Source organism: Acanthochromis polyacanthus, chromosome 5, assembly GCF_021347895.1.
Source record: "Acanthochromis polyacanthus isolate Apoly-LR-REF ecotype Palm Island chromosome 5, KAUST_Apoly_ChrSc, whole genome shotgun sequence".
In the NCBI taxonomy this organism is placed as follows: Eukaryota; Metazoa; Chordata; class Actinopteri; family Pomacentridae; genus Acanthochromis; species Acanthochromis polyacanthus.
The window spans coordinates 8,590,919-8,602,904 of record NC_067117.1 but is presented as its reverse complement, the minus strand read 5'-3'; the positions used below and the strand labels follow the sequence as shown (position 1 = coordinate 8,602,904).

The 11,986-nt window shown below is 42.5% G+C and overlaps 1 protein-coding gene across 1 annotated transcript; it reads right to left on the bottom strand.

The window, feature by feature from the left end:
- Positions 1–6,653: 6,653 nt before the first annotated feature.
- On the bottom strand, positions 6,654–11,134 carry sp7 (Sp7 transcription factor). The gene is made up of 2 exons (XM_022206943.2): positions 10,999–11,134; positions 6,654–9,468 (listed from the first exon to the last, which is right to left on the bottom strand). The coding sequence occupies exons 1-2, from the start codon at positions 11,032–11,034 to the stop codon at positions 8,119–8,121; spliced, it is 1,386 nt and encodes a 461-aa protein (XP_022062635.2). The 5' UTR covers positions 11,035–11,134; the 3' UTR covers positions 6,654–8,118.
- Positions 11,135–11,986: the final 852 nt, after the last annotated feature.

Genomic DNA, 11,986 nt, shown 5'->3' with positions numbered 1-11,986 from the left:
CAAAGGCTGCTTAGTCGTTGTGTGATTTCCGACAGATAAGTCCCAATAAGTCTGCAGCAGTTGATTTGTAGTAGGATCACACTCATGTGATCATCAGCAGGCAGTTGACGTAGCATTCACTTGTTGTCAAAGCTCTAGAGAAGCCGTGCTGCTATCTGGCAATGATACGAAAAAACCTTTAACAAATCCATAGGTCTAAACTATAAGCCACATCACTGCCAAAATCTACTCAGGTGGTCTTTGTGTCATTTTTGACCTTTCCTGAAAATTTTATTCAAATCCGTTAGGCCGTTTTTGAGTAATGTTGTGCACAGACAGACGGACAAACAGACAAATGTACGCCGATCGTACGTAATATGCTTTACCTTAAAGATCCTTTTAATTACATAAAAGGATAGTTAAGGTAAAGCATATTAAATGATAAGTGCACTAAAATAAGTAATCACCTGTATCGACTGAGCTTCAGTAGTTTAAAATGATTTCTGATTTTGTAGGTTAACGTTATTTTTTGATTGCGTAATTGTATGACAGTTTTTTTTAATCTGTGTGTAGTTGCTGAACTTTAAGTCTTTTTTAAGTTTAGTTGTAATTTGTTTGACTTGAAAATGTTTATTTTAATGTGTCTCTTTATATAGCAACTTGCTATACTTAAATTGATCCAGAAGAGGGCGACAGTTAGTCACTGATCCTTCTGGCTGTAGAGCCTCGTTGTCAGGGTGCAGTTAGTGCTTTGGGTCTTTGGGTTGTGTGGCACCTGTCATCTCCACTATAGACCCCTGTGGAAACATGGGGGGGATTTTAGTAGTGTATGGACAGACCACCCTAATGCTACAAAAGAGGGTTTGGAGACAGACATACTGCAAGGTGTCTTTTCAAAAAGCTTACAGAGGTGTAGCTCTCTATGGTGCATATTTTGGCCTCGGAGTCATATGCATTTTTTATGCAGCAACTTGTGAAATGTGTTACAGGTAGCTTTACAATGGAAAACATTTCAGTGCAACGATTATGAATAATCGGGAAATTAAAGATACAGCAATTTAAGATAGAAAGACACAGGTCTAAGCAGTAGTTATTGTGGAGGAGGGTAATGCCTAACACAAGGAAATAAAAGCACAGCCTGCAAAATAACAGCCACATTTAGTGTACTTTGCCTGACCAAACTTTGAACTTTTGCTGTAAGATTGAAAGACTGTATTTATAGATAGATAGATAGATATAAAACTTCAGCAAGCAGAAGGTGATGGCAGTGAAACTAAATATGTTATAGAATAATATTACAGACTGGCAGCTCTATCAAATTGTGTCCAGTTTCTCTATTTAGTTTGGCTCTTATTTCCTCACTAAATGCCCAAATGAATCGTGCAGACACTTTAAGTCTTTTGAACCCACAACTTCAGAGCCTCCTTTCCAACTAATGTAGCAGCACTTCCATAAAATACTTCAGTGCATTTTCCACCTTTCCATGAATTTCCTTTATTTCTGTGGGCTGACAATTAATCCCATGATGGTTTGCTTGTAAACCCCTGCTGGCCACCGCTGAAACAGAGCTTGGATTGTGATGGCTTCATCCGCTGGCATCAACGTGTCAGTGTGGATAAGTGGATCGAGCCAAATGCAACACAAAGTGAACTGGCCATGACAATGAGTAAAGCTGTCTCCCATATGAACTCTCAAACCGACAATTGAATCACCAGGATTTATCTGTGACCAGAGTAAACCCCTCCTACTCATTACTCATACTTTCAGCGTTAATTTGTCCTGTTCGCCGGGCCTTCATTTGTCGGCTGAAGGCCCTAATTTATTGACCTATAACGTGATAATGTAAGCGTTTTTATTGAGCTAGTGGTTAAAGCACTGACTGAGTGAGATCAGAAATGAATGCTGTCTTTGCAGTTGCAATACACTTCATCCAAATTGTCTGCACACACAGACACACATGTCCACAAACACACTTTCCTTTTCCCTGTCTTGGCCTGGTGCATTAGTATGTGTGGTTCTTCGCTTGCCAAAATCATCAGTAGATATCTTCAAGCATGGAGCTGTATGAATGCTCTTTTTCCCTCCTTCCACAATATGATGTGTTTCCTTTTTTGTGTGTGTTTTGATCCCTGTCCTGCGGCTGAGCTGTGCTGTGGTGAGGCGCGGGTTCGAGTGGCGCTCCTGTGTTATTTTTGGCAGCAGCAGTGGTTGGTGGCTGTTGAGGAGAGAGGAGACAGAAGGGGGATAGCATGAAGACCAAAACCGAGGCTGTTTAAGGGATTTCTGTCTGAAGGAATTGCTTTGTAATGATCAGAGACTCATTATGGATGTGTGCATGTGTGCATTTACACACACACACACACACACACACACACAAAGAGGCTGGCCTGCGCATTTGTTCATTTTACACTTCACAAACACCTCATATACATGTTCTCATTCACAGACCACACACTCAGAGTTGCTGAATTGCTCAACCTGTGAATTTCCTATTTTTTCATGGAATCCACACACTGGTATTTGAAATGTACCAGCACATGTGCATATTTGGTTCATTTTCTCTGTTCCTGCCACATGCTCGTTTGTTCACCACTTTGTTAATGCTCTCTCTCCTCTGTGGGAGTCACACTGAGACATGTCGTCTGCTCAGGCAACATGCGGTGTCAGACATTCACGCTCCTCCCTCTACGCTTCTGAAAACACCATTCGAAAAAGATTTTCTCCAACTCTGCTCTTGGCCACAGATCAAGAGAACGTTATTACTCGACTTTATTTATTTATATATTGTGGTGGTAATGTGTGTGAATGCATGCGTGCATGTATCTATGCGAGTGTGCGAGTGTGTGAGTGATATGTAATTGTGTATGTATGTGTGTTCGCCCACAAAGATATTTCAATTTCTTCAGAATATTAAATAAACATGCAGCAGCAGCAGCAGCTTCAGTGAAGCGCTGCCTGCCAGTGGGTTTTGGGTTGGATGGGTGGCGGTGCTGGTGGTGAAGGGGGAGAGGGGGTTTGTGGCCGTGGCTCTGGGGGGGTGAGGCAGCTCATGGTCAGGGCCCCCGCCGGACACACTGGCGCCTCGCGCTGGAGGACTTCTGAACCACCACACTCCTCCACCAAAACCCTGCCAACCCTGGCTCCCTGCTCCCGCTTCCAACCCAAATCACTCAGTTCTCTTTCTGCATTTCGACTCTCTCTCTTTCTGTCTGTCTCACTGTCTCTCTCCCTCGTCTCCCTCCTTCCTCCTCAACCATTTTTTCCTTCTTCAGTTTCCTCATCCAGTTGATCCAAATCCAGATTCATTTGCTATTTGGCTCCGTTCATTTTCTCACTTACCGCTGTACTTTTAGTGGCAGGTCTCTCTGACTGTGTTTTCTCTACCTTTTCTCCTGAGGGTTTGGTGTTTTTACACCTCCACCACCCCTTCTCTGTGCTAGTCTCTCTTAAATCTCACTTTAAATACTCCAAGGAAGTATTTAGTGGCTTGAACTTTAAAAAAAAAGCAAACAAGCGTGGTTTGGGCTGTATGTCAGTCAGAATACCATCAAGATAGTAAGCATTTTCGAAAGGAAAGAACCCTTTAATGGTGCTCTCGATATTTGTAAGGGTATTAGATTATAATGGGCCATCAATTTTCTGAGTGGTTTTCCAACCATCTCCAAGAGATATAGGAGTACTTGTCTAGTGTAAGAAAGAAACTTTCCATTGTGGTAAGAATGAAGAAAGCCATGCCAGTTTCACTGTATAAGCTCTCACTATACATTCTGTTAAGTATCTTAAATCTGAAATCTGCATGCAAAATGAGTCTTTTGTCACAACTGGTACATTAATGTTACAGGACAAGATTCACATGATTATTGATAAACAGCCAAAGCGTGTGCGTTATTGAGGCCTCATGGGCAAATGTGGTTTTTCAAAGAATCCAAACTGCACCTACTGCTAGGCATAATTGAATTATGGATGTCAAACATCTTAAGTAGAGTAGATATGTCTTTACGTGTCACACATGCAATTTTCTTAACCTAATTTTCCCCTGGAAGCAATTTGTCATCCGGAGGCCATTAAATGGGAAGCATATTATCTTTTTAAAGGGGCACAGAGGCACCCACAACCCTCCCACAGTTCCTATAAACAAAATGGCCTCATTTAGTGGTGCATTTGGAGCATTGGGCAGTAAGGGAGGACTCCCTTTAAACTTTAAAGTTAGTTCCTGGAGTAGAAATTGCTGTAAGATCATATGATTAGGATTGGATGTTGGAGATGCAAGTGCATAGGTGGCTGTTTGTTTATTAGTGAATGATAGTGTTCAATCAGGAGAGGTGGGAAGCACCAATGTACAGCACTGCTACCACATTATTTATGATTCACTGAGGCCCTTTTTTTTTACTTTGTTTGTAGCAGGTGGCTCTTTCCTCTCCTGACATGTAAACGATGGCTAAATATAATATGAAAAATCTACACAAAGTACACCTGTGAGATTGCTCGACCTTTTTACCTCCTGCCCTCTCTTATCTGTTGTGTTTTCCTCTTTCATTCAGCCCGACCTCCTCTGCTCCCCAGGTCATGTTATGGTTCACCCAGGTCACTTTGCCTTTCCCCTTTGTCAGAAAAGCCTTATCTTGCTTTTACTTACAGCCTGAATGCTGAGCCTCTGGGCATTCTTTACCCTCCCCCCCCCCCACTCTCTGCCACAGAGACCTAGTCACACCTGCAGACACCTGTGCTTTTGTCCCATCTCATGCCTCCCACAAACCCCCACCTAGCACATACACACTGCTGGAGAGAAGCAGGGACCCACTGCCTGTGGCTATGTCAGAGCACAGTCCATTGTTTTACTTGACTACTCAGTTAGGACCAGATAATAGCAGGAAAAGAGGATAATTAACATTTTGTTCACCACATCATGATGAGGTCTTTTATTCTGAGGAGCTGGAATCGGAGCCTCTCCCTGGAGTAATTCGTTAAGAGTAAGTTTGTGTAACTCATCAAGTCTCAGGGCTTAAGTCAACACAGCGTGAGAGAATGTTTTAAAAGTGCTTCTTTGTGTTCGTTGGATCGGAAATGGGATGTGTGATGGCTTAAACAGGTGTGTCTGGGATCCTCTGGAATAACCTTTTTAGTCGTATTAAGTCTGCAGTGATTTGATTTTGTGAATGGGCACTGGTGGACAAACCATATGGAACAGATTGTCCAGCGTCTCCTTTTGCCTCTATGTGTCACAGCATGTATATTTTCTTTTTATGACCTTATTTGAAGCAACACTTAATGTTTCCTGGCTTCCTAAATAAAAGAAGTAAAAATAAAGTTAAGGCTACAGTATGCCACCACCACCACTGCAGAGGCAGTGTATTTTAAAAAAAGAAGAAAATACCAGTAGCAGCGGAGGTTTTAAAAGCCACTGACCGTCTTCTTAACCCCCCCACCCTCACTCGCTGGCCTGACACACCCTACCCATACCCCATTCCCCCTGTTTGCCTTTTATGTTGTGGACTCGACCGTGCGCCCACTTCAGACCACCATAAACATGTCGGTCCCTGATGACAGAGTCGGCCCCGGGACGTTTTATATAAATTGACCTCAACTACAGCTCATTAGAAGCCCTAAATTGGAACCATGCAGCCTGGGAAGTGTAAATGTTACAACAGGAGAATCAGTAGCTTCAGGGGGGTTCCAGCTGTACAGGTCTCCTCTTCACTTCTGCAATGAAAATACTTACTTTTATCATAGCAAATGTTTTGTTTCCAATTGTTTTTGACTGCTTAAGTAACACACCAGAGTGGGAAAGCACCTGAACGCATCTCTACGTTCGTCTTATGTGCCGGTCTTTGCTGTCATCCTGTCACATCACCTGTTACCAGTATGGTTATTAAGATAATATACAGATTAGCCCCTTGAATTATTCTTTGTGTGGTGCTGCTACAGTGCACAGCACATCTGTTTGAGGCCTCATTTGCTCTGTCCTGAGGCTATCTCTCTTTTAATGCAGAGTGGGAAGTCCGCCCACCTAAAGAATTTTTATTAGTCTGGAAAAGCCTGAATGACCTGACAGACAAGTGGACAGAAAGACACACAAGTGCCACTTGTTGTGACCGTAACTGCTTGCACAAACCCAAGGAATTGCTGCGTACAGTCACAGTACAGTCTGAGGAAAACAGACAGTGTAAAACATACTTGACGGTCAGTCCATAGCATTTGTCTCCACATCACTTCTTCGGTCCTACATCCTGCCTTAATTGGGGTCCTTTGTTTGACCGCCTCCCTCCATACACAAGACAACCACAGCTCCCCTGTCCTAATCCCTTCTTCTCCTCTCTCCAGACTCTGCTGGAGCATCGCTCTCAGTAATTACCCCTCTCAAGCTGGAGAGTGGAGTAATTGTCTTGAGTGTAACTACAGTGGCTCTCTGAAAGGGGGTCATTGTGTGGAGTTAAGACTTCAATTCAGTGAACGGCTTTGTTTGTGCTGCAAAAGATAATGAAAGTATTTGGTTGGCCTTGGTGAGGTGGAAATATAGTAAGATATGAAAAGAATGACAGTGAATGAGAGAAAGGAGAAGGGGATGGAGTGTATAAGAGTGAAGTTCATGCGCAATTGATTTTCATTTATTGTGTCTTAAAGTCAAGCTGTCATCCACGAAAGCACTTGTATAGGAACAACACCAAGAAAGAGAATGCTTTTTAAATTTCTTTACTCTTAAAAGCACCAAAATTGTCACGATTCCACACCATAAATCTTACAACATGTATACCTTTACGAGGTTTAATGCTTTAATACTATTTACAGTATCTTTTACACTCATTTCACAACAACTCAGCAAATACTAGTAGTTTACTTCTAAAATAATGAGGAAATTTATGACCACCAAATTAAGTTCTTATGTTTCTGTTAACTGCAGCAACATAGACATCTTTTCATTGTGGAAAGTTACACTTACAATATAGAAAATACATAAAAAAGTAGAAAAATAGCACACCTAACAATATCTATATATTGTTGTCAATATATAGTATGTACAAACAAGGAAGGAAGCCCTTATTATTCAATACTTTGCCTGGTGTGGAAGCCTTCACAATGAAAAGATTATATAGAATTAGTTTACACGCACATTTGACTTCAAGATCTATAAATAAAACTTTAAAAACATAGCCCAAAACTCCACCTTATAACTAATAAATAAGAAAAAAAAAGTCTTAATTTAATGCATTTTATTTTCTTTTTGGCCAGCTTCAACCATCTTGCATTCCTTTTCATGTATTATATTTCCTGCAGGGTGCAAGATAATCTTCCATGTGTATAATTTAAGACATAAATTAGATTATTTATGTAAATATGAAATTAAATTAGACATAGTAAGAAGCAAACAGCAAACAATAGTGAAATGCAATACCTTGTACATCAGAATGTCTTTGGCAACAAGAAGCTGTAAGTAAGACTGCCCACTGATTGTTTCAAGAATAATGAATAAGTATCAAAGTACAGCTGTAAATCAGATTTTTCTCTCGGCATGCAATGCTCCATCAACTCCGTCATCCTGACCATAAGTCTCATTCTAAAACTACTTTCCTTTTGTGGCTTCGGAGCTCTTTTCCTTCTGCTTTTGCAGATTAAATTTCCCCAGTGGTTTGTCTCATTTGAAAGGCAGAAAATGTGTGTATGCTTCAAAATGTGTGCATGACCATGTTTACTTGTGTATGTCTCAGAGCAGACATACTTCAGTGTGCACATTTGCATCCATGTATGCATTATTTGTGCTTAAACGTTTGCTCGTAGTATTTTTCTGCATCTTGTGAATGTGTGCATTTGAATTCACATAAGTCTCTGCTTGGTTGCACATATTTTGTTTGTGTAAGGCTGCATACATTAATGCACTGGTGAATGTCTGCAGGCTTGCTCATATTTGCATGCGTGTGTCTGTGTCTGTGTGTGGTCCAGAGTAAATAAAGTGATTGCTACCTGCAACATGCTCAGTCTATTATCATATCAAGTCTTTTCAAACATCGTCTGATATCCTTTGTAAGTCTTGAAACAAAACAAAGAGTTTTTTTCATTTGAAACGTGAATTTTTCCCCATTAAAAAACAAACACAAACAAACCCATCATGTCACAAAACAAAACTAGATAGAAGACTTAATCAAGTCAGATCTCCAACAATCCACTGCTGTTCTCCACTCCGTTAGGCGTGCCAGTCTTCTCATCCCCATTGGTGATCTGATCAGCGACGGGATTGGTGGGTACAGCGCTGGAGTTGAGCTCTGCCGTCTCTTCACTGCGAGGGTCTGTGTCTCCCTCCACAGCTACAGCTTTACCCTGCATGGCAGAATCTGCGTGGGTCTTCTGATGCTTTGAGAGGTGGTCGCTGCGTGTGAAACGCTTGTTGCACAGTAGACAGGTGAACTTCTTTTCCCGCGTGTGGGTGCGCACATGCCTCTCCAGTTCATCTGAGCGGGTGAAACGCTTCCCGCAGAACAGCCAGTTGCAAACAAAGGGCCGCTCCCCGGTGTGCCAGCGCAGGTGGGCTTTCAGGTGGGAGGCCTTCCCGTAGACCTTCCCGCAGCCGGGGATGTGGCAGCTGTGGACCGGTTTCTTCCTCAGGGATGCAGCTGAGGCTCCCAGCCTCTCCAGCTCCTGGCAGTTGGGGCAGTCACATGAAGACCTGGTGGGTGTACCCCCTCCACTGTAGCCCCCTGATCCCCTCGCAGGCTTTAGGCCCATGGGACTCTCAATCAGCCCTGCACTTGGCACAGGCTTGGGCTTGTACATGTCCTGGGGCAACATGTGCTGGGAAGGTTGCAGGAGATGAGAGGAGGAGCCCAGGCCCACAGAAGGGTAAGGAGCTGGGTTGAGTGGCGTAAAGTCGGTGCTGTAGCTGGGCAGCTGTGGGCTGAGGGAGGCCTGCGGTGCTACAGGCTGCAGCGAGGCCTGGAGACCTCCGTCCGCCTGGGGTTGTGTCGCCGAGAGCCAGTTGGAGTTGGGGTGGACGTCCCACCAGGAGGACGTGGCATTAGCTGGAGCAGCAGTTATGCCAGGATGGATACCAGCCTTATACCAGGAGCCATAAGGGTGTGTCATGTCCAGCGAGGTATAGACGCTGGTGAGACAGTCAGCCGTAGCGTGGGCCTTGGACACTAAAAGAGACGGGTCCTGGGAGACAGAGGTCTGGAAGGAGTGGGAGAAAGGGTTATATTCTGTAGTGTAGCCTCCGGCGGAAGGAGGGGGGCTTCCAGTGGGAGTAAGCAGCCCGCCACCTCCTCCTCCTCCAGCTGTGGTGAAGGAGCCAGTGTAGGAGTCCGCCAGGCCACTGCCGTCTGTGGTCCGCCCGTTCTTAGCTGTCTGAAGGTCAGAGGTCATGGTGTAGGGCTTCTTTACTGGAGTGGAGCTGCTGGTCTTACCGGGTGTAGCTGAATCCCTGACGGGGCTGGTGCTGCCAAACTTGTTACAGGTAGCAGTTAACATAGCCAGAGGACTGGAGCCATAGCGTGCGTCTTCCTGGGGAAGAGGAGACGAGGGAGAAAATGAGACTGTCTGTCTGCAGGAAATGGCTGCTTGCTGCTGCTGCTTCTGTCAGTGTCAACTCTAATAAAAAACTTATGTCTGACTGCCACCGCTGGCTTTTCCTGCTCTCTCCGTTTTCAAAGTGGTCAGGCCAATTTCAAGCAGCGAATGTTTATGCTAGTGAAGGTTCTGCTCTGCTCAGCAAAGGAGGAATTCCCTCACCCTTTGTTTCACCCAAACCACTGTCGACAAGCTATTCTTAATTCGCTTATTTGTTTCACATTTTTCCCCCACCTGTTTTTTTGCATACGTACACAAGCATACATTGTGTTGTGTACTTTTTTCAGCACTGCACTAGTAACTGTTACTGTGCCCCAGATGTACCAGGTATTTCGTCAAACATGTTTTTCTTTCCTCTAGTGGTCACCATGGCATTAAAGATGTTAGACAAACTAACTGTACATTGTGCTGCAATGCGCCTGTCTTTGTTCTATTTGTAAAATGAGATTAGATATTACCATTGGCTCTTTTTATGGTCACGATTATGACATGTTATTTCAGGTAAACGTCGAAAACATGACAAGTTGTAAGTATTTCTGACTAAAACGCATCACTGTCCTACAAGGATTATAATTTAACGTAAAGATAATTTTATTTATTATTGCGTTTTCATTGCAAATGTGGCAGCTAACATTCACCATAACAAAACATATGAGAAATATGGTTTCTGCCTTAGTGCTGTTACCACGCACTGTGTAAAAAATGAAACATCACTGTAATAAAACTAAAATATCTCTATAGAACGCTACATTTCCTCTATGATATGCAATAGTGACTTTAAGTTTTGTTGTGCTTTTAAATGCAGTCTTGAATTTGGAATAAGTATGGTTTCCCAACCTACTTGTGCTTTATTTTTAAATTCTAGCCTACAAATTTGAGTATTTATGAACAGAAATCATCTCAAATACTACCCCAACCTTCACACATAAGCTCTGGTGTCCCAATTCAGAGGTGATTAGTAGTTATGTCCGCCAAACTTCCTGGAGTGCTGTTCATTCTTGTGATTGTTTTCAGGTTAATAATGTTTCATCACTCCCTTTAATATCATGCATTACTTCTAAAGTCTCCGCTGTCCACTTTGTTGCTCGTATCTGCCACCACTGACAACTGGCAGCTTCTTGAGGCCACAGGAAATAATTAAAATAAAGGAAATTGGCTTTAAAGTGTCTATTTTCCTCTTAGATGTTGAAATAACAGGATATCTGAGGAAATATTAATCCTTGGCTTTGACAAAAATGAACAAAAAGTTACAACATGAAACTAAATGATCGCCCTTAAGTTGCTTTAAAACTCATCTTCATCATAATTCGTTTTCATGTTTCTCATTTATAGATGGTCTTTCACACTAAGTTTCTTCACTTTAGCTTGGAATTCCATCTTTTTCTACACCCCATGCAGGAACTTCAACAATATTCACATCATCATTCGTATTTTAAAAAAGAGGAAGAAAAAGAATCTACTTACAATTACATTCCCTACCTCCAGAATAGATGCGGCCATCCCTGAGAAACAAAATCCTTAGGAAGCTGAGGGGAGTGGGAGAAGCGCAGCTCTGAGTCCCGGGACACTTTGGAAGGAGTTGGGCTCTAACGCGGGGAAGTGTTTTGAGGCTCTGGGGTCCCGCCCCCTAATTACAGCCTCTGGGCTCTTTGAAGACTCGCTAAGAAGCAATAAAAACCCAGAGATGGAGGAAAATGGACGGAGATTGGTGGCTAAAAAGAGGACATCCCACCTCCCCGAACGAGAGTGTCGAATCATTTTTCAATACAAACGCATGAATGGGTTACTCATCAATCACCAGCAGGACATTATTTCAATTTCACTGGCATTATTTTTTCCACTGGGATTAGTCCGCTGGAAGGAAAAGGCTGCATTAAACATCAGCTCCCAGAGAATTAACAGCAGCGGCTTTCTCTGCTTACTCTCTAAAGAGCATTAATGCTGTTAGAAAACTGCAACTGAGAAGTGAAAATCCGACTAAGGCTGCGTGTCCTCCGAGAGGAAAAACAACAAAAGAGCGTGTCTCCCGGGCCTACGCAACTTAAGTTAAAAATAAATAAATAAATACGTTGGCGAGTTTTGTGGTTTCTAGCCGAGATTTTATTATTCTGGTTTCCAAAGCCTCTCTCTGTTTCTAATATATTCTTAAACGCAGTTAACTGCCTTTTAAACATTAACTGTGATGTTGAGACTCAAGTACAGAAGAAAAGGATCCAGTCGTTACATAAAATAAAGAAAGGATTATCACGTCAAATAAAATGAATTCAAACGACACTTTTACGGGGACGAAGACTCGCGAGATTTAGTTTTTTTTTTAACCTAATACGACTTTTGATAAAAACAGGAAGAAATTAAAGGTGACAGATAAGTGTAATTTTAACTATGATATGAAGTAAAATATGTGTAAAGTTGTGCAAAAAAAGGTTGTTTCAAATATGTAATCACCTATGTT

What these genes read in the sequence shown, in the direction of transcription:
- sp7 (XM_022206943.2), bottom strand. Translation starts at nt 11,034, where the DNA reads ATGGCCGCATCTATTCTGGAGGTAGGGAATGTAATT. An exon ending in TGGAGGTAGGGAATGTAATT is followed by an intron (nt 9,469 to 10,998) that starts GTAAGTAGATTC and finishes CCTCTTCCCCAG; the next exon opens with GAAGACGCACGCTATGGCTC.